Source organism: Canis lupus, chromosome 3 (genome assembly GCF_011100685.1).
Source record: "Canis lupus familiaris isolate Mischka breed German Shepherd chromosome 3, alternate assembly UU_Cfam_GSD_1.0, whole genome shotgun sequence".
Taxonomy (NCBI): domain Eukaryota; kingdom Metazoa; phylum Chordata; class Mammalia; order Carnivora; family Canidae; genus Canis; species Canis lupus.
The window spans coordinates 25,789,797-25,816,031 of record NC_049224.1 but is presented as its reverse complement, the minus strand read 5'-3'; the positions used below and the strand labels follow the sequence as shown (position 1 = coordinate 25,816,031).

The 26,235-nt window shown below is 35.8% G+C and overlaps 1 protein-coding gene across 5 annotated transcripts in view; it reads right to left on the bottom strand.

Moving 5' to 3' along the window:
• SSBP2 (single stranded DNA binding protein 2) overlaps window positions 1-26,235 on the bottom strand; it is a 284,275-nt gene that overhangs the window by 200,092 nt on the left and 57,948 nt on the right. For all 5 annotated transcript variants that reach the window (XM_038532429.1, XM_038532430.1, XM_038532432.1 and 2 more), the window contains exon 2: window positions 7,930-8,002. In XM_038532429.1, coding sequence (XP_038388357.1) covers window positions 7,930-8,002 — 73 coding nt within the window. The remainder of the gene's footprint in view (window positions 1-7,929; window positions 8,003-26,235) is intronic.

Sequence of the window (26,235 nt, the reverse complement as noted above, 5' to 3'; positions counted from 1 at the left end):
CTTCTAGGAATTTATCCTATAAATATGGTCATGTGTGCAAAATTATACACATAACAATTTTCAGTAAAGCACTGTTTATAATTGCAAAAGACCAGAAACAACCTAAATGTCCATTAGTAGGGGGTTGGTGAAATAGATCATGGCACATTTCATAGAATAAAATACCACCATAAAAATAATTATGAAGTTTCATGAGCTAATATAAAACAACTGAAGTCAAACAAATGAAACAAACATCAAAGCATGTAACAGTGTGTATAATAAATTAGTACTTGTATAAATAAAGAAAAAATAATATACATACACACACAAATACAGGTACCCTCCTGCTTAACTTTACATCATTATTTACTTCCGGTGAGGTCTACCGGTAATTTACCTATTATCTCTCAGCCCTACATTCACCCTTCTTTGTCCATTCTACACTAGGTGCTGGACATTTCCTGGTTTCCTGTTCAGTTCTGCCATCAGAAGGATACTAGCTGGAGATGAAATGGCAAGAGTAAGAGAAGCTTCCTGACCCTGACTCCAAAGTGAAATAGTTGCTGTTTACAGCAGCAGTAGCAGCAGTAGCTACAGTAGCTATAGTAGCTACAGCATTGGACAGTTCTGGATGTCAGCAGCTCCTTTTCAGAAGTTCCAGGCTTGTCTATGTGGGACTTTTTTGAATGATCCAGATCCACTTCCACAGCATCTCCAATAGCACAGCAGGAAGTTGGAGGCTCATAGGCTCCAAACTTTCCAGAGTTTTCCTAAATCCTTTCATACTTCTTGAGAACCAATATTCAAAAAATGTTAATACCAAAAACGGATAGATAGTTCCTGTGTTAAGAACCTGTATACCTATGTATTCGTTTGTTCCTAGACAAAATTCCTAAGCCTTCTAATTTAGATATAACCTACCATTCCTGCTAATTTTCTAACATCTTCCATGTACATAGATGCATCTATATACTAAATTAAATGTTAAAAAAGGAAGGAGAATTACATTTTAATTTTAAAAATTAACTGAATAGACATATAACAGAAAGAAAAATCTGATCATACTTTAAAGCAGATAATGTAATACTGTGCTATCCAACATGGTATCCCCTAGTCACATGTGGTTTTGTACATTTAAAATTAAGTTTAAAATTAAGAGTGAATGTTCCTCATTCACTCTAGCCATTTTTCAAGTGCTCAATAGCTACATGAGACTAGTGGAGAACTTAGTAGATGCACAGATTAGAATTCATCTCCTAATCACAGGAAGTATTATTGAGTAGGCGCTGCTCTCTTCTAGAAGGTAGAAGTTCTCTTAAAGGCTACGTCCAGGTGAGACACTGGGCTGCTGAGATACACGTCCTACTTGTGCATATGATGTCTTTTATTGGGAAAACTCCCTGACGGAGCCCTTCTATTTTTGTTTTTATTTTTTGGCCTAGAAAGGTAGAGGCCCCTAGGAATGGTTGGAAAGTTGAGAATGAATGCTTAATCTGTCACATAATAAAATAACAAGAATTCAGAAGGCTGCTGATAATATCCCAGGAAGAAGACATCTGAGGAGTCTGGGGGGATTCAGAAAAGGAGACAGTCGGAGAAGTTGTAAGGAGGCAACAAGACAGAAGGCAGGTGGGAGCCCTCAGGTAAACTGCTAGTAAGAAATTCCCATAGCAAGGAGACCAAAAAACTTAAGAATAGTTGTGTTTAATATTCAAGTTGATGTTGTTGCCTGTACTGTACAAGGCTGAATACCATTCAGTTTCCCTCTAATCTTCAGTAAGAATCTTTTATACACAAAAGCAATGACTCAGTGAAGCTTGGAGGCTATTGGAGAAACATGAAACTTCAGACAAAGAACAGGTAGCAGCTATAAGGAGAAGCAGTGAGGCTGTAATACTTGGTGGGAGTAAGAAATTACAGCAAGAAAACCTCCAGCCCCCTCTTTCCCTAGTACGCCCTGGAGATGTTAGAGGGGACAAGTGGGAAGCTGTAATATTAGGGAATAGAGCTGGAGCTGTTTTGATAGGAAAAGTAATCCCAGGAAATAGGAGGATTGCAGGCCATCCAAGTGACAGATATTTGGAGTATATATGTACACATAGAACATATATTTAGATTTGTACTCCAGTATAGAAACTACAAAAGGTAAAAAAGAATTGGTCAAGAAGTTTAAAATTAATGTTTTGAGTATGTATTACATGCTAGGCCCTTCTAAGCACTTTATAAGTACCAACCCATTAAACCTCAGCACAACTTTAAAGTATCATTACAATTATCTTCCTTTTATAATTAAGAAAATTCAGTAACTAAATAAGATGTAGAAGATAATTCAAACCCAAAGTCTTACCTACCATACAACGTTGCTTCCAAACTAAAGTTCAAGAAACTGTTTAAGAAATTGTTATTTTTCTCTTTTCAGTGAAAGATAAATAGAACTTTGGAGTCTCTGAGGTTCAATAAGATAGCATTCCTAATAAAATTTGAAGAAGCAATCTGTTAGATGTTTTTAAGCTTCTACTTCTGGCTAACTTACTGGCTAATTTACGGCAAATAAGGGCTATTAATATAAACAATGTAAAATTCTTAAGAAGGAAAAAAAATCTCAGTATTATTTTAAAGATTTTTATTTATTTATTCATGAGAGACAAAGAGAGAGAGAGAGAGAGAGAGAGAGGCAGAAACAGAAGCAGGCTCCATGCAGGGAGCCCGATGTGGGACTCGATCCTGGGTCTCCAGGATCAGGCCCTGGGCCAAAGGCAGCGCTAAACTGCTGAGCCACCCAGGCTGCCCCTAATCTAATTCTTAATTATATTTGTTAAGGTCACCGAGTCTCATTCCAAGGCATGACAAATACCATGCAAAATTTCAGGAATGAGTTGGAATTATCTTTGCAATTGAGATAATCAGAAAAAAGAGAGTTTCTAATGAATTCAAAATAACAAAACTGATATAGAATTGTAAAGATTTCTTAATATTCTGTTTGTAATTACTGAATACCAAAGAATATAGTAGATAAATAAAAGATAATAAAAGATAAAGCTGAGGAAGAGTTCTACATGGAGACTATTTCTAAAGAATATTCAATTTTGGAGCATGGGGTAACTGGGTGATGGACATTAAGGAGGGCACGTGATGTAATTAGCACTGGGTATTATATAAGACTGATGAGGGCAGCCCTGGTGGCTCAGCGGTTTACGCCGCCTTCAGCCCAGGGCCTGATCCTGGAGATCCGGGATCAAGTCCCACTTGAGGCTCCCTGGATGGAGCCTGCTTCTCCCTCTGCCTGTGTCTCTGCCTCTTTCTCTCTCTCTCTCTCTCTGTGTGTGTGTCTCTCCTGAATAAATTAACAAATCTTAAAAAAAAAAAAAGATTGAGGTATAAGACTGATGAATAACTAAACTCTACCTCTGAAATAATAATTTGATTAATAAATTGAATTTTAATTTAAAAAATGTTCTATTTTGTCCTATTGAGGGTAAGAAAATTCAAAGTCATAGAAACTATATTTGGGATTCAGGTACTGGTTTAGAATCTGTCATGAATCAGATACAACAATGAGCTCATTAACATAACCTGAACAGAGATGTTTTGATTTCTATCATTAGTTCAATGCTCTCTTTTAACTAAGGGGAAAAACAAACAAACAAACAAACAGTTGAGCTAATAGTTCTGAGATCTATTCTTCTGGCTGATAACAAAAGCTATCAAGAGCAGTTCAGTTCCTCATAGCCCAGGCCAAGGGCATTATCAGAAAGGCCAAACCCTTGGGGTGCTTGTGTGGCTCAATGGGTTAAGCATTTTAACTCTTGATCTCAGTTTAGGTTTTAATCTGAGAGTCATGAATTTAAGCTCCACACTGGGCACCATGCTGGGTATGGAGACTCTTTTAAAAAAAAAAAAGAAAAAGAAAAAGGCCAAACTCAATGAGAAACTGGGCTGCTGAGATATATATCTTACTTTTACTTTTTCAGATGATATCTAGAGTTCCAATTTGACCTTTTCACAACTTTACCCATAAAGTAAACCCACATGAAGGTGGCCCAACACAGCAAATCTTGATTCAAAAGGGCTCATTAACATCATAGTCATCCATAATGCCAAAATGGGAAGAAGTATTCTACTTGGCTCTAAACCAAGGTAAAAACATTGAGCATTTGAGTGGTTAGTGCCACCTTAATCATTTCCTTTTTATCACAACCCAACACAAATAAACAGGTCTTCCTAGCTTTCCCTTAAGTTCCTTATGTAACTGTCCTGAATTAGGTAAAAAATCTGGGATTGACTCACAAGAAGTCAGATGAGATGATCCTTTATTTCACAAACCACTTAAGAAAAGTCATTCTACAATAAGCAGCCTTAAATTTTCTTTTTATTTTATTTTATTTTATTTTATTTATTCATGAGAGACACACAGAGAGAGGCAGGGATACAGAGAGAGGGAGAAGCAGGCTCCCCACAGGGAGCCCTAAGCAGGACTTAATTCCCAGACCCAGGATCATGCCCTGAGCCAAAGGCAGATGCTCAACCACTGAGCCACCCAGGCATCCTAGCAGCCTTAAGTTTTCTGTATGATCCAAGGGAAAGTAAGAGAAAAAAACAATTCTAAATAGGGTGCAAAGGTCTAAATGATTACATTCTGTTTCTTTACTAACCATAGTTGTGGGGCAGGGGGAAGTGGTACTGCCATTCACATAGACACCAGAGTACAAACCAAACAATGTTTCTCTTTTACTTAAAAACCATAAAAAGCTCTCTTTTGCAAGAAGATAAAGTCCAAGCTTGCTGGCCCAGTATGCAAAAGTCTTCAATAAGAGTACACTGCCAGCCTAGAGAGGGGGAACCCTGAGAAAGCCTTCTTAGGGAAAGCCAAATCTAAGCTACTCAGGTAGAGAGGGATTTCAGGCAGAGTAAAGCCCAAATGACAGAAGCCAATGGAATGTAGAGACAAATACAAGCAGCTAGTTATTGTGGAAACTTAGTGTGAGGAAGATTATAGGGTATTGAAATTTAACCAACTGAAATTATTTAGAACTCTAGGGTGTACTCAGCAATGGCCTGTCATGATTCTACTTCTAGGCTTCCATTTTGAAATTGAGATAATTTTGTATTTTTTATTATTTTTATTAAGTAACTGTATAAATAATATATAATGTATATAAGGATAAAATTCCCCTTTAATTCCTTTAAAATCCCTACTCAGAAACTAGCCTCACATGTATATTCTCTCAGACCTTTTACTACACTTCACACTCATAAATATGTACCCACAAAAATATACAGTATTGCATCATGTTCCTTTATGTTCAAAGGTTTCCATATGAATGGAATACTTCTTTCTAGCTTGCTTCTTTTACTTGAAAATGTTTTGCAAGTCTATCCATGTTAAGTCCAAATAGATCTAACTTATTCTTTTACATTTTGGGAAACTTGCACCTCAATCTAGCCATTCCCTAAATATAGAAAATGGTATGTTGGTTATTTAAGTAATTAGAATGTATTTTCACAGTGCCACTTGGGGAGTTTGGCAAGCTAGAAAGTAAAGAATAGTTCTGGGAATCACATACACTCATCTCCAAAGTCCAGAAATACTGTATCTTCTTGGTGACAATAGTTTGTTTTCAGCTTAATTGATTCCTTTTCTGAAACTGAACCACACTGATAATTCAGAGAAATCCTCAGTTTTGTATTCCAGATGAAGTTGGGGAAAATAAAATCATGGCAAATACTTGTCAGAAAAGTGTGAATCTCTTCTGAAATTACATCTTTACCAAATAGATCTAGAAATGTTGTGTATCCATTTTCCATTCAGCTCAGAGTCTATCAGTACAGAACCTAGTTATCTCAATTTAGTCATGCTTAATCCACATGATCCATTTGAGTCAAAACAGCTGAGCTTCCTTAAATGCATTAGCAACATTTTTCTTTTTCCTAAAGTTTAAGAATCACTGCATCTGACATCTTAAGATGTTGGTAAGAAAATATATTCATGGGAACCCCCAAGGATTCAGCAAGTTGAGTCCATTCAAAATGGTCCTTGATTTAAGGAAAGAGATCAATAAATCCTTTCATCAAGCTTCATCAAGTTTTCAATTGCATTAAAAATTTTTTTCAATCTCCATAGCTGGTTTTAATTTCTTTTAAATATACTGTAAATTGGCAGTGATTAAGAATACAAATATTAAGAGCATTCCTTTTGCAATCTCAATCACTTCCTCTAACAACAGTGAGTATGGGGTAGCAAAGTGAAATACGAAGTCTTTTAATTAATGATTTAATGATATAAATACACTCAACTAATGTTTGAATAAACTTTAAAACCTAATTGTAATTACACTGTATATATTCATTCTATTGTAAAACAATTGACTTCTTATATGATTCCAAGCATACCTCCCAAATTCCTTATTTGCAAATACGCTCACATACACTAATTAATTAGATAAAAGATGGAGGGACTATGTGTGTTTACTTCTGTATTTGTTTTTGAAACAAGTGAATCTCAAGAAGGTTACACCTCTAGCATGGCACTTTAAGGTCAAGGGGTTGCCTGTCATGTCCCTGATCTGGTGGGGGTCAAATTAGTTAGATGACTAGAGATATTATTTCAAGCAAGTCTTGTCTCACAAAACTATAAACACAGGCCACAATGAGAACTGCATATGCAACTTTAAATTTTCCAGGAACCACATTAAAAAAGAAAAAAACTGGTAAAATTAATTTTAGTAATATATTTTATTTTATCCAATATATCCAAAATATTATCATCTAAATGTGTGATCAAAATTTTAAAATTATTGTTATTTTATGTTCTTCTGTTCACACTAAATCTTCAAAATCCAGCATGTACTTCATACTTTTGGCACTTTTCAACTTGGATTAGTCATTTTTCAAGCATGAAATAGCCATATAAAGCTAGTGGCTGGGGGTCCCTGGGTGGCTAGGTGGTTTAGTGCCTGCCTTCGGCGCAGGTGTGATCCTGGAGTCCCAGCATCCAGTCCCACATCCGGCTCCCTACATGGAGCCTGCTTCTCCCTCTGCCTGTGTCTCTGCCCCTCTATCTCTCTCTCTCTATCTCTCATGAATAAATAAATAAATAAATAAATACATACATACATACATAAAATATTAAAAAAAAAAAAAAAAGCTAGCGCCTACCATACTGGACAGCACAGATTTAGGGGGAAAACCAGAAACGGGAATAAACATAGATCTAGGCTTGAATTCCAGTTCCAAAAATCACTAAGCTGCATGACCATGAGCCAGTTATATAAATTCTCTGAGCCCTATTGTTCTTATCAGTAAAACAGGAATTATACCATCTGTCTTACAAATGTCTCAAAGAATTAAAGATAATACAAAGCACCTTGGCATATTATATGCCTGGCATATAACAGAACTCAATAAAATCTTCTTCATTGTCACCTTTATACAAATTGAAAAAGACAAGAGGAGAAAGTACCATTGTAAAAAAGCTCAAATTCAAACTTTAAAAAATGTGGAGAAAAACAGGAAAAGAAACAAGAAGTTGAAATAAGATCATCAAAATGTTTTCAAACTGAAATTTAGTCATCAATTCACTATTATCCATACAAAATAAAAACAAAAACCCATATCTTCCAAAATTATGAATAATGCCCAAATAAGTTACAGCTAAAACTAGAGCTATGGTGGCATTTGTCTTTTTTTAAGCAAGTTTGCCTTCTTGATAATTGTGCCAAGGTTAATACTAGTTTCTATTCCTACAAGGGGAAAACTAGCTAGAAAGTTAAGTGGAAGGTTATTGGCATGAAAATGGGACACTAAAAATCTACAAAGACTATATTATACATATTGATAACCAAACATTCACTATATAATATGTAATGATAGTTTTTCAAATAATTGTTACAAAATATTTTCACTTATGTAAGATATCAAGATAAAATATGGAAAATATATAAAACATACCTCTGATAAAAATGTTTGGGCCGATTTTTGAGCTCCTACATGGAGCAGATATTCATATACGTAGAGTGCTAACCTAGAAAATGAATAAAAGATTTATTGAGAAGGGGTGTATTTAATACTCATTCTTTAAATAATGCACAGACCTTTACATTACAAAAATATCCTACACATTAACAGTAACAAAAAAAATCAGCTTTTCCTATATCTTTTCAATGGGAGTCCATACATATCTGTTCAGAAAGAACTTAAGGCAAAAGAGCACACAAAGAAAAAAGACAAATATATCTTTTCTTGAAAAGAAACATCTAAATAGAGATTTTTTTCTTGCATCATGTCACTTATAACCTCATTCCCTTTGTTATACCTAATATAATTGATAATTTATAAGCCAACATTAATAATCCCCATAATCTATTTTAAGGTATAAGTTATTATCTTTCATTATTAAAATAAGTGAATTAAGTAATTGGACAACTTTATGTCCTTCCATCTTTTTGGTGAATATTAACAAAAACTCGAGCTGTTTGCACATCTGTATGCCAAAATGGGTGTTAAAAGCTCATTTTAATATTTGTTCAGGCAACTTCTCCTTACTCTTTCGGTTTGATTATTAAACCAATAATATAATATATTAGCTTACAATGATTCAAATTATCAGCAAACCACAGCATTAAGAAAAGTTTAAAAACATCAACTCATATTAAGCATTTGGGTACTTGTAGTTTAAAGATTAACACAAAATTACATATAAATTTATCATTCAAATACAGAATATTAAGTATGCACTATACTTGTACTACTCTCATTATCTTGTGGATTCAGAATTTTAAGCTACACCATGTAGCTCAATTTCAGTTGAGCTGTTAACAAAATATTATTCATAAACCCAAATTAGTCTGAGGCAGTATTTTTAATGATATCTTGGACTGATGCCCAGATAGCTCACAACAGTTCAGTTTCTGCTACACTATATTTACCAATATTAAGCCAGGTTTACAGTAAACAAAACAATGTAATAATAACCACAATTCTGTAGAGCTCCACCATTTCTGTTGCCAACTGAATTTTTGATTGTTAAAGATTGATAGCGTTTGTAAAAATGAATATTTTCTTCATTTTCATGAAAAAACATCCTGCATGTAATGAAAAGAGAAAGCCCATACAGATTCAACTGCTCTGTCCATTTAGTTTTTTTTCCCATTCCAAAATTGTCAAACACTTAAAAAGAGAATTACTCTGCAGTTACTAAGTACCACAAGACAGTAGACAGACATCTGCTAAAACTACTCATAGATAAAAAGTTAGGTTACTAGAAACATCCGCTAACCTCTTCCAGTGTAATGACACCTCTTAGATCATGCTTCTCAATACTTTTCTCTACGCTAATACACATGAGGGACATGACATGCTCCTTTTGATAGCAGTATCTTCTGTGGAATTTTGGCTCATCAAAGTATATAATGGATACGCAAGTTGGAATAATCCTATAGTTTCTAACAAACAAAACCTATGGGTGATTCTTATCACACATTCTTTAACCACACATATCTCACACAACCTTTCCCTCCACTAACTACTCCCAACTTTATCACATGATTCACTGACCATCTTGGCAAATCTCACCTCAAAAAAGAGAATTATTTGTGAATTTTTCCTGGAGACACTGTGAAGCCTCAAGATTGCCGCCAGTGACAGTGTCACCCTACTGCCTGAGAAGGAACCTGGCTCCAAGTAATCCCTTGCAGTTTGTCAAATCTTAGGCCTGGGCCCAAGCCAGTAGACAAGAAACCCAGGCTTAAGTCAAAGGCTGAACAATAAAGATGTTCCACCAAGCTTGGAAAAGTAGAAGCAAGAGGCAGGGTATGAAACAGAGATGCTTGGGGTTCTTGGTTCTGGAAGAGTCATGGCCAGAGCACAACTGCTGCTGTGTTCTTGCAATGAACACCATTCCTTAAAGTTAAGCAAATCACTTCCTCATAATCTCTTCTTTGCAATATTAAAGGGGCTAATCTATTTCTACTATGTTTTCCTCCAATTAGTTGGGTAACAAAAAGGATCTTTCTTTATAAATGAAATTAAAAGCAATAATCTCTACTCTTCCTCTGTGGGTGTAAGACAATAATTATAAAAAATGTATTGGAAGGGGCAAAGAATCAATGGAGGAGAGGAGTTTCAAACTATATAATGAAAAATTTGAAGCATCTTCCAAGTGGTGTGCATCTTCCCATCCTTAGAATCTGTGGCTGTAGCAGTACATCATTACCAACAGGATGATACAATGGGATAGGGCTAAGAAAACCTATCCATAATGCCACCTCATATGTACAAGTCCTATAATCTCTATTGAATAAAATTAAGGGTTCCAGGCAGCCAAGATCTATGCTACAGAAAGAGGGGCAGGGAACACTGCATAGGTGAACATTAACTCTCTTGCCATCGTGACTCCATAATATATCACCAGCAAATCGCCAATACTTTAACTACCATTTCAGTACATAAGATTTTTCCAAATCTATCTCTTTAGCCCTATTGTCTCTACAAAGCTCCAAACCTGCTTCTCTAAAATTAGTTTGAAGTTCCTAACAAGATACTTCTCTTTTAAATTGATCACATCCAAAGTTAAATTCACCTTCTATCTGTTTATAGTACCTGTGCTCACCTTAAATGAAACAGAATTTGAGTCTTCATTTCCTCATTTGTAAAATAGTGAGAATATTTTCCTTGTAATATTGTTGAAAGAATTAGAGTACACAGTAAACAGTAACTAACAATGATTGTTATAATTTTGGCTAATTCTCTCACATCCAATAACATATTACCAATCACGTTTTGGACTCTAATGTCACATTCTTTCCCTCATTTGACAGTTCTTTCTATCCACCCTCTTCCTGCTCTTGATGAACCACTCAGAACCACAACAATAGCAAGAACATTTGCTCTAACTTCAGATACAGGTACTGTGTATTTCCCATCAGCTGCCCCCAATAGAGACATCAATTAGGGCCACCAGAATCTCCAGAAGGTTCTGGGGAAAAAGCCCTGTAGTAAAAGATACCTTTTGAACGCAGATGACTCCAGGGGAGTGGGGAGTGACAATTATCCACCCACGAAGGTAAATTATGGCATGGTCCCTTGCCCCATGGCATGAAATAACCAAACACAAAACATTTTATTTGGATTCAATTTCTACTGAACAGTAAAAATTTAAAAATAAATACTGAATATATAAATATTTAAACTGTGTATAACATCTCAAATTAACATCTTCTTTTTTCCTTTTCAGGATCTTTTAAAAATTTAACTACTTTTGATAAATAAGAGTGGACATACTAACCACAAAAACAGAGTATAAGGAAACAAGAGTTATAGCTAATGGTAGAAACATTAATAAGAGTAGAACTAAGAAATGAAGATTTACTGGTAACAGACAGGGAAAGAAAACCTAAACAAAGCATTAAAACCTTATGGCCTCCTTAGATCAGGAGCAAACATCCCCATACCTCCTTCAGAAGACCTGAGGGCAACTTTCCTTATAGCATTCTCCTCTAATTAACAATCATAATGGTAGCTTCACGTCTCCAGCGGAAGTTTATAAACTCTGTGCCACTCATACCACCCAATAATCTAACATATTTGGCTAGATAAAGTATTAAACTTCTGATAATATTTTCTGAAGCATTTTCTTCCTAGTTTGTTTCTTGACTTAATTTTGGTCAGGGTTCTTGTGTGTGCAGCCTGGGGGCGGGGGCGGGGAGGGGTGAGAGTGGGGAGAGGGGAGGTAGATACTTTTAATTAAACTTTAAATATAGAAACAATAGAAAAAGAAAAACGGTAACCACCAAATGGGCAGGAACAGTAACAAACATCACAACTAATTATTTATTTTTTTAAAGATTTTATTTACCCATTTGAGAGAGAGAGGGAGAGCAAGCAAATGGTGCAGGGGAGAGGCAGAGGAAGAAGCAGACACCCCGCTGAGCAGGGAGCCAGACTTGGGGCTGGATCCCAGGCCCAGATATTATGACCTGAGCCAAAGGCAGTCAACCAACTGAGCTCCCCCAGGCACCCCAATCACAAGTAATTTTAAAATGTAGGCAATGTTAAACATCACTGTGAATCAAAGATATGTATATTAAACAACAATGGGATTTATTGATTTATTTTTTATTTTATTTTTTTAAATTTTGTTTATTTATTCACAAGAGACAGAGAGAGAGAGGCAGAGACACAGGCAGAGGGAGAAGCAGGCTCCATGCAGGGAGCCTGATGTGGGACTTGATTCAGAGACTCCAGGATCATAAGCAGAAGGCAGATGCTTAACTGCTGAGCCACCCAGGCATCTGAACAATGGAATTTAAATTCTTACTTAAACACAAAATATGTGAGGGAATGAATACTCATACTGCTGATGACAGTAAACTGGTATTACTATTTCAAAATCAACTTGGCATTAAAGATACATCAAGAATTTGAAAAAAAAAGTTTACACACTTTGACCCAAATAATTGCATTACTAAATGTAGAAAAGCTTAATGCACAGAAATTTTTAACCAAAGATTATGTAGAACGAGCAAAGAATAAATAAATAAACTGACTGGAATTACAGTTAAATATTTTGTATTAGTTAATTTCATGTTTGAAAATGTAATTCAGAATTTAGTTATAAATCTATTCAATAAGCACTGAAGTGATTCTTCTCTGCTTAACTATTGAATTTCAAAACCTGAGAAAATGTCATTACCACACAACCAAATAAAATTACTTCAAATTTACCTTGTGAAAATTACAAAATCTAACAAAGAAACAGATTTTTACCATTCACATGAACAAATTCTATTACATGCTATCATTTAACAATCTAGGACAACTAAGTATATAACTAATAAGGCATCTATAACAGGTACTATCACTTAAGAGTCTAATTAAAGCAAATTCTCAACCATCCTTTGTAAATGAAGGACTTTACAGTCTGAGAAAGGAGTAAAGACATTACTTTACTCAAATCTTTCTATAATCTAGCTATTTAATTTGAGATTAAGTCTCTTCCTCCAAAGGAAATATTAGCGTAAAAAGTAACTATGGGAAGATATATAAAAGGTTTCTAAAACAGGATTGTTAATTTGCAAACAAGTTTGTCAAGCTACCCATAAATAAAAGGGGAATACTTTTTATAGTTCAGAGCTAATTCCTCTCTTCCTACATACCTATATATGCATGCATATATATACACATATGTAAATTATCTATGTCTGTGTGTAAAATACATCATTATTTTTAAAAACCATTTCAAAAAAGTCAGTTAACAAAAAAGGTCTGATTTTTTAAAATCTGAATTTATAGAACAATTAAAGTAGATATGACTATTGATATTATAGAGAGAATGTTTGTTTTTTCTTTTTTGTTTTTGTTTGTTTGTTTGTTTTAAAGATTTTATTATTCATTCATGAGAAACACAGAGAGAGGGCAGCCCTGGTGGCGCAGCGGTTTAGTGCCGCCTGCAGCCCAGGGTGTGATCTATGAATAAATAAATAAAATCTTTAAAAAAAGAGAGAGAGACACACAGAGGGAGAGAAAGGCAGAGACGCAGGCAGAAGGAAAAGCAGGCTCCATGCAGGGAACCTGACGTGGACTCGATCCTGGGATCACGCCCTGAGCCAAAGGCAGATGCTCAACCACTGAGCCACCCAGGCGTCCCAGAAAGGATGTTCTTACATCATGAACAAGATTTATCAAGTTACCTTTACAGTACATGCACTAGTTATAACAACATGCAATTTAATACTTATAAAACTTTTCAGGAATATACACTATAATGTGTGCTACTTTTTTGTAATGTGTGAATAACATTTTATTACACCTCACAATATTCCTACGAGGGAGATGGGAGTTATGAACTATGTATAATTATTATTAGGTCAGTGTCTGTGCAGTGAAAAAGCCAACTACCACTAACTGACCATGCTTGTCAGCCTGACCATAATATCCTATAACTACTTTTCAAACTTAAGTGTATTACCTATTAAAGAACCTGTCTTTTGCACACTATCCAACTAGTATTTCAAGATGTGGTATTGAAATTAAAAAGCAAGAGAAAGCAGACATTTGATATGAGAAAACATCCACCCATTCTGAACTCAGTGATTAAAACTAATTGTTAGCATTTTGCCATCTTCTAACATCTGGCACGGAAAAAGAAAAAAAAAAGATTCAAATAAACATAAAGCTTTCAAATTAATAGATTCCCATTTGTAATTTTTTTTTCCCATTTGTAATTTTAAAATTCATTTGGTAGGCCCTGAAAATAAAAGGTAAAAAAAGAAAAAGTTATTTTGGTTAATTCATTATATGTACAAAGGTGAAAGGATTACAGGGTTGGATAATAACTTTTAAAAAAAGCTATTCCTTGGGACGCCTTGGGTGGCTCAGCAGTTGAGCATCTGCCTTCAGCCCAGGGCGTGATCCCATGGTCCCAGGATCGAGTCCCACATTGGGCTCCCTGCATGGAGCCTGCGTCTCCCTCTGCCTATGTCTCTGCCTCTCTCTCTCTGTGTCTTTCATGAATAAATAAAATCTTTTTTTTTTAAAGGCTATTCCTAATTTGTTTTGAAATTAAATTACTATAATGTACTTTACCTGTTTAGGTGCTATTTCCAGCACCTAAAGTAGTAAGTATCCAATAGATATATATTTTTAAAATTTAATTTTTAAGTAATCTCCACACCCAAGGGCTTGAACTTACAGCCCCAAGATGAAGAGTCTCATGTTCTACCAACTGAGCCAGCCAGGCACCCCTCCAATACATATTTTTTAATGAATGAATGGCTCTCTTACCCCAGGCATAATGCTCTTATAGAATCCTTCAGTTTCTTCCATTCAAGGCATTCCAATGAGAAATGTCAGATATCCCTTGGATACCTATTTTAGCATTTGCATCCTCTTAGTATCCTGATTCACCCTCTCAATAAAATACTATAGTTAACATGAATGTTGGCAAAACAATTCTTTCACACTGGTTCAATACCTGTATGTAAAAAAAAATTGATTGTTTTAAAGAAACAAGTTAGTCTATTTAATCATGGGTGGTAGATTTTTATTTTATGTGTTATTTTTAATAAAATTAATCTTTAAAAGACAATAGCTTTCTTCTCTCCTCTTTACTTTTAAAAGAAAATAAGTCAAGGTTAGGGAATAAATAATAAAAAGACAGTAGAGGGCCACAAGAGGGGTATTTTGTAAAGAATGGTCTAGCTGTTGCCATTTAGCACTGGTGAGCTGTATGTATCCAAAATGCTGCATCCAAAATTTAGTCCCAATATCCCAATATCTGTAACCAGAGAAGACTTAGATACAGAGAACTTAAAGCAGATGAAGTACTCCTAACAGTCTTTTCTAGTCATGTTGGATCTAGAAAAGAGATCTCGCTTATTCCTGAGCCACTGTAGAATTCCAGTGTTGGCCAATGACACCTATCAATGTCCAAATGTGACTCCTAGGTGATAAAATGCTAGTAGTTAGCTGGATCACAGCTAGCTAACAAGTAGCAAAGAGCATTTGACGGCTACTGAAAGGCTACTCGTGAGACTGTAAGTAGTGTAGCAGTGACACTACATCAGCCTGACCAAATTTTCAACAAAGTCTATAACCTCATGCTAAGGAGGTATAAAAATTAGAAATCCATTTCTAACATCGTCTTTTTAAAGTTCTTCATCATTAAGAGTGAAGCTAAAAAACTGACTTAAAGTGTCGAAAATTGTCTATGCAACCATACAATAATACTAAAACCCAACCTTTTTTTAAACAAACTAAAATGCCTGTTTTTTTTTATATTCTCAGTATCAGTTTTAAAGAAATAGATATCTGATGTATATTCAGATACTAAAGATACTAAATGTTCTAGGGCAAGGATTACCAGATCCGTTAAGATAGGGACAGTGGGGCAGCCCAGGTGGCTCAGCAGTTAATGTCGCCTTCGGCCCAGGGCGTAATCCTAGAGACCCAGGATCGAGTCTCACGTCCGGCTCCCTGCATGGAGCCTGCTTCTCCCTCTGCCTGTGTCTCTGTCTTTCTCTCTCTCTGTCTCTCCTGAATAAATAAATAAAATTAAAAAAAAAAAAAGATAGGGACGGGAATGAAAAATTTAACAATTACATGGAAAGCTGGTCATAAAAAATATGTAACTCTGCTAATGTCTTATTGATGTCATTTATGATGACAATGTTTGGGAACATAATTTGAAATTACATGATTTAGTGTGCCTAGAAACAGAAACACTTGCCTTATATAGACAGGCAAGCTTAGGATTAAAATGGCTAATATCAATTTGGGGGAACTAAAAAAGGCTAAAATATAAAAATAAGAATTCATAAAAAAATAATCAACAACTTGTAGAAACACAATTACTCATAGAAAATTCATAGTGAAATTTTCCATCTAATCTTCTATCTAAGCTATATACACACTGGAAATACAGTAATGACTATACTTGATAATAGTACTTACTCCACTTCAATCCAGCTGGAAGATTTTATACTTTATACCGAGGCTCCCACTTGCCTACGAAATCCTGAAGTGTATAGTTTAAATCTTTAACTTTCTGTCTGTGTTATCCCTACAGAGAGTAGATTTTCCCCACATTTACTAAGAACACTGGAAGCTTCTTAATCCTTGCTGACTAACCTTGGAAGTCTGCCCACACTCTATTTCAACGTTTTAACATCAAAATTAACACCAGACACCAGACTTCTGCTTATACCAAAGAGGAGTAAGTGGGACTAAACTTGCTCTCTTTCTCTAGGAAACTAGAAAACTGGATATAACATATGATCAAATTTGAGAGGGATTAAGCCAGCCGGAATTTGTGGGCAGAGTATCAGACAGAAGGGAGCAACCTAGGGGAAAAGCTCCAAAAATCTGCAGAGGAGCCCTTTTGCATGTGTGTGAGGTAAAACTCCACCAGGCTGGACAAAGAACACGGCTCACACATGGCTGGGAAACCACCAGCTACTCACAGTAGTACAGAGACCTCCATGAACACCAAGAGCATTCAGTAGAGAACCACAGGTCACACATCAGAGGTAGAACTAAATTAGTCTTAGAGCAAAAGTAAACTTAACTCTAATCTTAACAACCCAAATCAAGCTTGTCACAGTATAAATGTGTAACCGCATTGATTTGGCTAGAAATTATCTTTAAAGTAGAAAAAAGAAGTGATGCTGAGTACCAGCTCAGGGATATTAAGATAACATTCAGATTGATAAATGACTTGGCCAGTGAGTACAAGGTGTATATGGGAAATCTTTGTACCTTCACTCAATTTTGCTGTGAACCTTAAATTGCTCTTTTAAAAAAAGTATTTTTTCAAGGTGATTGCAATGGGTAATGGAGCTTCTTACTCCCTTCTCTGTACTGTTCTGTATTCTGCAGATTTTCTATAATCAAGGAAAAATTATTTTAAAACTTAGTCATGAGCTCATAGCTCCTTCCCCAAGCTTATTGTAAATTATTATCTATATGGAACATTTTCCTCAAGTACAGACGAACAGTAATGGTTTACTCTAATAATGCTATTTCAACATACTATAACCAAGAAAATCTTCCCTCTAAATAATGTAAATTATATATCCCTAGAAATTAAGATGAGTAGAAAATATATAAAAGATGTCTGTCTAATGTTTTCCTGCTGGCTACTAAGTACTAAAAATAACTTATTCAGAATTTCTTCCTGATTTTATCACTCTTATTTTTCTTAATTCTTCCTATTAATTCTCTTTTCTAATCTTTGCACATGCCATTTTGGCATTTAGATCTATGGTGCTTTACATCTATTTTCCTTTCCCATTCATTTTACATTCCCTACTACTTTCTGCATCTTCTTTTTGAATGTTTTCCCTTACTCCAACTTTCTAGCCGGATCCCTATGATCATCTAGCTGTAACACATTTGGCATTTGGTGATGTCTTTAGTTAGACCTACCACATTATTGCCATATTTAAAGCATCCCCATTAATATCATTAATATGCACCATTATGTGAGGCCAGTGCTTATGCACCATTTTCCATTTTCCCTAGAGGAATTTTAGAAGACTTTTTCTCATAACAAATTCTAGCAATGTCTCTGATCTGTACTCCTTAAGGTATAGGCAGGACAGGAAAGAAATGCTTCAGAAGAACAGAGCCACAGGACACAGAACTCTTAATATTACAGAAGGAAATGGGCAGGTGTTCAAAGGATAACTGCAACTCAGGAAAGACAAACAATAATTCTTTCCCTCTGATTTTTAGTGCATATAAATGTTGGTAATTATTTTTTTAATTCTTTGGAGCTATTGTTTTTTAAAGTTCCATATAAAAGAATCAGAACTACATGTGTTTTTTTTTTTCCTAGGTCTTAATCTATTTCCTAGCATTAGTTTGAAGTATTTAGACACTTACAGCACTTGGTCTTTCAGATAATTTATTTATCTCTTTCTTAAGACAACTCATGAGCATCTATTTTGTGTAAAGTACTGAGAACCAAAGAAATATCATTAATTTAAGACCCACTAATGAAGAATCTATGGCAATATAGTTGGAGAATGCATCTTTACCCCCAAGAAAGAGTTCAACAAATTAGTAACATAAAAATAATTATAAATATCTAATGTTACAAACTATTTTCAAACATTCTGAGAAACTTTACAAATAAACATTTACACTAAACACCATCAATAGTTAGTAAGCTCCTACTATTATTCAAGGTACTAGAAAAAAAAAGGAGATACAAACTTTGCTCTTAGGTAATTTTCAGACTTGTTAATGGGATGAAACATATAATAAAAAATAAGATCAGGGGCTCCCTGGGCGGCTCAGCGGTTTGGTTCCTGCCTTTGGCCCAAGGCATGATCCTGGAGTCCTGGGATCGAGTCCCATATAGGGCTCCCTGCATGGAGCATGTGTCTCCCTCTGCCTATGTTTCTGCCCCCCTGCCCGCCACCCCCCCCCCCATGTCTCTCATGAGTAAATAAATAAAATCTTAAAAAAAAAAATAAGATCAGTAATTTAAAGTAGCATAGGATGGGCATGCAGGCAACAAAACATCAAGAAACCAGAAAAGGAAGAGGCCATTATAAAAGACTCTTGACAAAAGAACTTCAACTGACAGAGGAAATGGCACTTAATCTAGGTATTAAGGGAAATGAGATAAGCAGGAAGAAAAGAGGATTTTAAAGAAAAGGGTAATAGCGTGAAAGAATTATCTATATTATATTCAACACTGGTGGTCAAAGTAAAATTCTCTACGTACCTGAAAGTAATAAAACAGTTTGTTAAGATATTCTATTATTGAGACAGATTTCTACATATCAATATACAGTAGAAAGATTCTACTCTAGTATTATGGAATATAATATAATAATAATAGCAATTTCTACTTATAGTGTTATATAGCCTATAAAATGCTTTCACATATGAAAATAATTTATTATTTAGTAGCAACTTACAGTATTTGTATTTTATTATGAATTTAACATAATTCTCTTTTAATTCTTTTTTCAGTTTATATTAAAATGAGCCTGTATTATGTACATCTGTAATTGAAAAAAAATGTTTATCTAGAAGCCATTTCCTATGGTATCTCCTAATTAAAATTTAGATTACCATGAAAAGCTTTAGAATACAGAAATTTATTTTATATTCAAAAACATAAGCAAGAAACCCACTCCTTTTTTAAATATCAGAAAGTGGAATTGATATTTTTCAAATTTAGATAAACTTAGTCTGATTCTCAGTTGTATTTGCATCTAAAATAAGTATTTAAAATGTATCTCTACGTAAGAAGCCAAAATAATGAATAGATAAAAGAGAAAAAAAACAGTCAAGGGAAAAAAAAAGATTAAACACAACATGAACCTCTACAAAATTAATCTCCAGATATTCAATTTCTAATCAATTGCACTAAGAAGCATTTACTATTCAAGGGTGCCTAAAAAAATGAAAAGAAAGTAAGCTAAGAAATCTGACTTCCTTAAGTCCAGATAGAAATAATCAAACTAATTTCTTGATTTTTGATAAGCAATTGCAGCATAATCAGCCAATTTTGAAAATAAAATTCAGGAGATAACTAATATATTTAGATTCTTGAATTCATATCCCAAAGACTAGACATTCCAAAACACTACATTAAATCTGATTAAGGTTAGTTCAACAAAAATAAATCTGAAATCCTGTGCTTGAATCAAAAAACTAGTACAGGACAAACATAATAACAGCCTATATAAAAAGACAGGTTTTAGTTGAATGAATTATAGCATATTTGACTGCCCTGCCAAAAGAGCTAATTTTATCTTTAAATGTGTTAATAAAGTATAGAACTAGAAAGGAGAGGTAATGTTCCTAGAAAGATGAGCAAGAAAAAAAAAAGACAAGTCACGAACAATGGCTGAAAGCGTCAGTGATGTATAGCCTGCAAAACGAAAAGGCTTAAATATTTAAGAAGTTGTCAACTATTAGAGGGATTGGTCTAATTTCATATGGCCACAAAAGGTGGAGCTAAAGCCAATGGTTAAAGTGAGAGTAAGGCAAATTGTAACTCAATATAACCAAGTAACCATTAGAGCTATCCAAAAATGTTATGGGATGGGGAAGAACCATTTTGGGATTGGGAAATGTGAGTGTCCAAACAGTAAAGGTACAGGTTGACTATGGGGATACTGAAAAGGTTTTATTCACTGAACAGAAATTTGGACCAGATGCCCTTTAAAAGTACTTCCCAAGTATAAGATTATATAATCCTATCATTAACTAACCCAGAGCTACTGAACTATTTGCTAGAAAAATTGATATTAGGGCAGCCAGGGTGGCTCAGCAGTTTAGCACTGCCTTCAGTCCAGAGCCTGATCCTGGGATCGAGTCCCACATCAGGCTCCCTGCATGGAGCCTGCTTCTCCCTCTGCCTGTGCCTCTGCCTCTCTCTCTCTCTCTCTGTATCTCTCATGAATAGATAAATAAAATATTTTAAAAATATGATATTAGGACGTGTGACTCTTAAAGCTTAAATCACTACATCTAGAAAAATACAGCAAAATATGATTCAATATCTTCCTCGGGGAAATTATGTATCCAAGAAATAACACTGTGTGACCAAATGGCAAGCTCTCATGTCAAAGTTGACAATAAATAAAAAGAGATCTATAAATACATCAATAAACAGAAAAAAGTCTATCACCATAAGACTCTAAGAGAATAGGCAATCTCTAAACACATTTACTCTTTCCAAATTCCCCCAGATGATAGCTTTTCAAAGAGCAGAGAACTGCTACATCCTATATTAGTTTAATCCTTTTAACCTAATCCACCCTATAATTAGAAACCATACTTTTTATTCCAAAACAGTTGAAGGGGATAAATTACACTAATATTGACAATTACAAAGCTAGCTAAATAGAAAATGTGTTATAATAGGTTCATGGTGATAAATCAGATTACTATGCCATTTCAATGTTTTCTTGGCATATCAAAATATAATTTATAAAATGTAAGTAAAATATTTTAGCAAAGGTCTGCCTTTCATAATTGGCTTCCCTAAATATCTGCAAAACTAAATGTGTTTGAAAGCAGAATGGTCTGCAGATCCAAACACTGTCAAGTGCATAATCTCTTCCTGTCTTTAAACAGTTCCCTTCTGATTATCCACAGTAATGTACAAGAGAAATACCATTTGAGTGCCAAAACAGCAGATTAACCAAATTTACAGAGCTTTAAGAAGTTTCTATTCTCCCCCAAACACACACACACACACACACACACACACACACACACACACACACACAGAATTTTAACCTCTTCTATATCAGAGACTGTTAATTGCCTCCACATTTTTAGTTGGATGTTATTGTTCCCCAGCTAAAAGATAAATTTCCCCTATTACCCTCCAAGTTGGGTGTGTTCACTTGCCTCAAGTTTGGCCAAAAAGATATAGGTTGAAGCTGGAAGACTTAACACAAGGGGTACACTCTTCCACTTTCCCTTATACTGCTCTCAGCCTCCATCTTGAGTTATGAGAATGAGACCACTTTAGGAATACATGATGCAATGCCCTTAATGTTTGTGTCCCTCCCTCTCCTCCACCAAAATTCATGTGTTAAAACACTAATTCCAGTGTGATGGTACCTGGAGGTGGGGCCTTTGAGAGGTAGGTACATCAGGAAGTTGGAGGCTTCACAAATGGGATTAGTGCCCTGACAAGAAGAGGCCAGAGAGCTAGCTAGCTTTCTTTCCATTGTGTGAAGATACAAAGAGAAGTTGGCAGTCTACAAGGTGAAAGAGGGTCCTCATCAGAACCAGACCATGCTGGCACTCTGATCTCAGACTTCCAGCCTCCAAAACTGTGTGAAATGAACTTCTGTTCTTCATAAACTACTCAGATTATGATACTTTGTCATAGCAGCCCAAGCTGACTAAAACACCAGAGTCAAGAAGTAGAAGGGATATAGATCCCTGACAACTTCATGGAACTGCCACTGCAGCCCTGGAGTCTCAATCTTCAGACTTCTTTCATTTGAGAGGAAATAATATTATCTTATTATTATTTAGGGTTTTCAGTCTTGTGCAACCTAATCAATTTCTAAACGCCACATATACTACAAGTCAGGCCTCCTGTCCAGCCTTCTCATGATATTGACTTCTTTACAACTTGACCCAAACTGTTCTTGCAGGGTCAGAAGTAGTCACTGTACAACATTTGTCTTAGTGTACTTCTTTAGTGTATGTGATTCGGGTTATAATTCCTCCTTTGGACCTAAAACATCAAATCACTTTCTACTCATTCTACTCCATATCTCAAATCCTTACTTTGTTTTCCTACAACTTTTTTCCTCCACCTATCCTTTTTTTTTTTTTTTTTCTCCACCTATCCTTAAACTGTTGACATTCCCTATATTTACTCCATGGTCCTCTTCCTGTTCTACATGTTTTCCTCAGAATGACTAGGCTGGTCAACAGAAAACGGTCAATGCTTTATACTACTAAACCTCTATCTCCAATTCAGAATTTGCTAAAACCGTCAAATGCATTTATTCAACTGTTTACTGGGCATATCCACCTGATTTCCCCCAGACAATTTAAATGCCATATTCCTGTCTCTTCTTCCTCTTTAATGACACATATCCATCTAGCCCTCCAAACTAAAAACCTGACAGTCATTCTTCAATTCCTTACTTTTGCCTGATATGCAATCAGTCACTAAATATTGATCTATCTTCTCTGGCAATGCCCTCCCTGCTCGTTTCACAGATTACTGTAATAGTATTTGAAGTGGTCTTACATTCCCCCATCCTCACTCCTCTCCACAGTAAAGTCAAAAGATCATTATAAGGCTTCAATCTCTTAGACTTGCTTCCCTGGTCATCAATGGATTCTCATACCCAAACATGGCAAATATGGCCCACTCATATTTTTTAATGCCTCTTCTACAATCTCATCTATCTCAACTGACCTAGCACACCCATGTGGAAACCAAATGGAAGACTTCTCTTAATGGGTAGTATTGCTTCACAGCTACCTGTCTCTGTACAATGCCACTGCATGGCATTCTCCCCTCCTGTTAAACCAGAAAAATGGTTCCTCCTCCTTGAAAAGCGTAACCCAAGGATGCCTGGGTGGCTCAGCAGTTGAGCATCTGCCTTTGGCTCAGGGCCTGATCCAGGAGTTCTGGGATCGAGTCCCACATCAGGCTCCCTGCATGGAGCCTGCTTCTCCCTCTGCCTGTGTCTCTGCCTCTCTCTGTGTGTATCTCTCGTGAATAAATAAATAAAAATCTTTAAAAAAGAAAGTATAATCCAATGTTTCCTAACTGTGAAATCTTTCCCGACCACCATTTTCTCTCTCAATTTTCCGTCCTCTCTCTTTGTGACACTATTATTCCTTTGTTAAGGAAATTTGCCAATAGGGGCACATGGGTGGCTCAGTCCGTTAAGCATCAGACACTTGATTTCAAGTCAGGTCATGATCTCAGAGTTGTGAGATTGAGCCCCACGTCAGCTCCGCGCTGGGCATGGTGCCTGTTTAAGATTCTCTGTCTCTCCTTCTGCTCCTCCCCATTCCCTCTCTCTATTTCCCTCGCTCTCTTTCTCTCAAAATATAGAAGAAAAAAAAAGAAATTATGCAAATAATTACCACAGGATATTGTATCTAGCTTTTCTTTAGAATTTGAGACTGGAAAAAAATTATTAATCATCTTTACATCCTTAGCATGTCTCCAGGCACTGAGTGGGAACAGATGACCATTAGTGTTAGTAGAAGAATGGAAGGAAAGAAGGCAGGAAGGGAGGGAGGGAGGTAAAAGGGAAAGGAAAAAGAAAAGGGAAAGAAAAGGAAAGGAGAAAAGTCCATCTGATTGATCCTCACAACAATTCAAAGACAAAAATTATATCCAGGAAGATTTCAAAATTTATTCAAGGTCACTCAGTAATTAAAATATAGGATAAAAAGTATGACCTTCCCCTTCCATCTGTCTCTCAAGTTTATTTCCATCTCAGTATAATACTCTTTCTTTCAAATGAACTATCCTTTCCCACAGTATTCCAATATTTTCTACTTTTGGTAACAGAGGCAGGTAATTTGTTTATAAAATTAATGTGCCCTCAAAGCATAAAAAGTTGCCTTTCAAACTTTTCATTTCTGTTCTAGCAAGTAAGAAACAGAGAAATCTTCACTCCATCTTACCAAGTTGAACAAAGTGAAAAATCAGCAACTCTGCTTAGATCTGTAAGAGAGCAGAGGTCACAGAGCAAACTGTAGAGACAGACAGATGTAGAAAAATACTGATTAGAGCAGAAACCCCTGTGGAGGAACCTACTCAGGAACCAATGCCTGCATAGAAAAACCTAAACTGTAACTAACAAATTGCTAAAGGCTCAGGGTGGACTAATCTGAGAGATAAAAACTCCAGAGAACTCAATCAGAAGGGCTCCCACACTATGGTGAGTTTTATTTCCATGTAGCCTAACTTGGTTCTCACGGTATCAGAGAAAAAATCACCTCATGCTTCTGGCATGGGAAGGAGAAAAGAAATTTTTAAATCTACTAGATGATTCAATTTTTCTCTTTTTTAAAAAAGGATTTTATTTCTAAGTAATTTCTACACCCAATGTGGGCCTCAAATTTATAACTGCGAGATCAAGAGTCACATGCTCTACTGACTGGATCAGCCAGGGGCCCTATTTTTCTTTGAAAGACCTGTTCTAAAAAAAAAAGAAAAGAAGAAAGAAAAAAAAGAAAAGAAAGAAAAGAAAAGAAAAGAAAAGAAAAGAAAAGAAAAGAAAAGAAAAGAAAAGAAAAGAAAAGAAGGGATCCCTGGGTGGCTCAGCGGTTTGGCGCCTGCCTTTGGCCCAGGGCGCGATCCTGGAGTCCCAGGATCGAGTCCCACGTCAGGCTCCCGGTATGGAGCCTGCTTCTCCCTCCTCCTGTGTTTCTGCACCTCTCTGTCTCTTTGTCTATCATAAATAAATAAATAAATCTAAAAAAAAAAAGAAAGAAAAGGAAAGGAAAGGAAAGGAAAAGGAAAAGGAAGGAAAAGGAAAAGGAAAAGGAAAAGGAAAAGGAAAGGAAAAGGAAAAGGAAAGAAAAGGAAAAGGAAAAGAAAAGAAAAGAAAAGAAAAGAAAAGAAAAGAAAAGAAAAGAAAGACCTGTTCTCAGGAGAAACTATTTTGCTAGAGCCTAAACTGCTGGAGTTTCATCAGAGCCTAAGCTACCTGGGATAAGTGACATACCCAACCATAGCCAACTCTAGGCTTCCACGTGCAGGAAGAGAAACACACAGCTCCAGCCTTCTCAAGGCATCCTGCACCACCTAAGGGGGCAATAATCTTGAGACCACTGGGGACATTCAGAGTCCAGAGGCACAGGCACCAAAAGACTAAGAACTAATCCTAAAACTATAGAGTGTCTCCACCCTCCCAGTTGCCTTCACACATCCCTCCACTATATTACTAAACACCTACTTGCTACAGTTCCTTACCTCCAGCACACCACCTTTCAACAGAAAGTTATAAGGCATACCAAAGGCAAAAAACACAGTTTGAAGAAACCAAACAAGTATCAGAACCAAAGTCTGATATGGCAAGATTGTTGGAATTAGCAGGCAAGAAATTTTTTAAAAATATGTTTAGTGTGATGAGGGCTTTAGTGGAAACAGTAGACAGCATGCAAAAATGAATGGTTAATATAAAGTAACCTAAAGATCTAACTAACATCCAAGATGTTTATTGTTAGAAACATCTCTCTTGGGGCAGCCCAGGTGACTCAGCGGTTTAGCGCCGCCTTCAGCCCAGG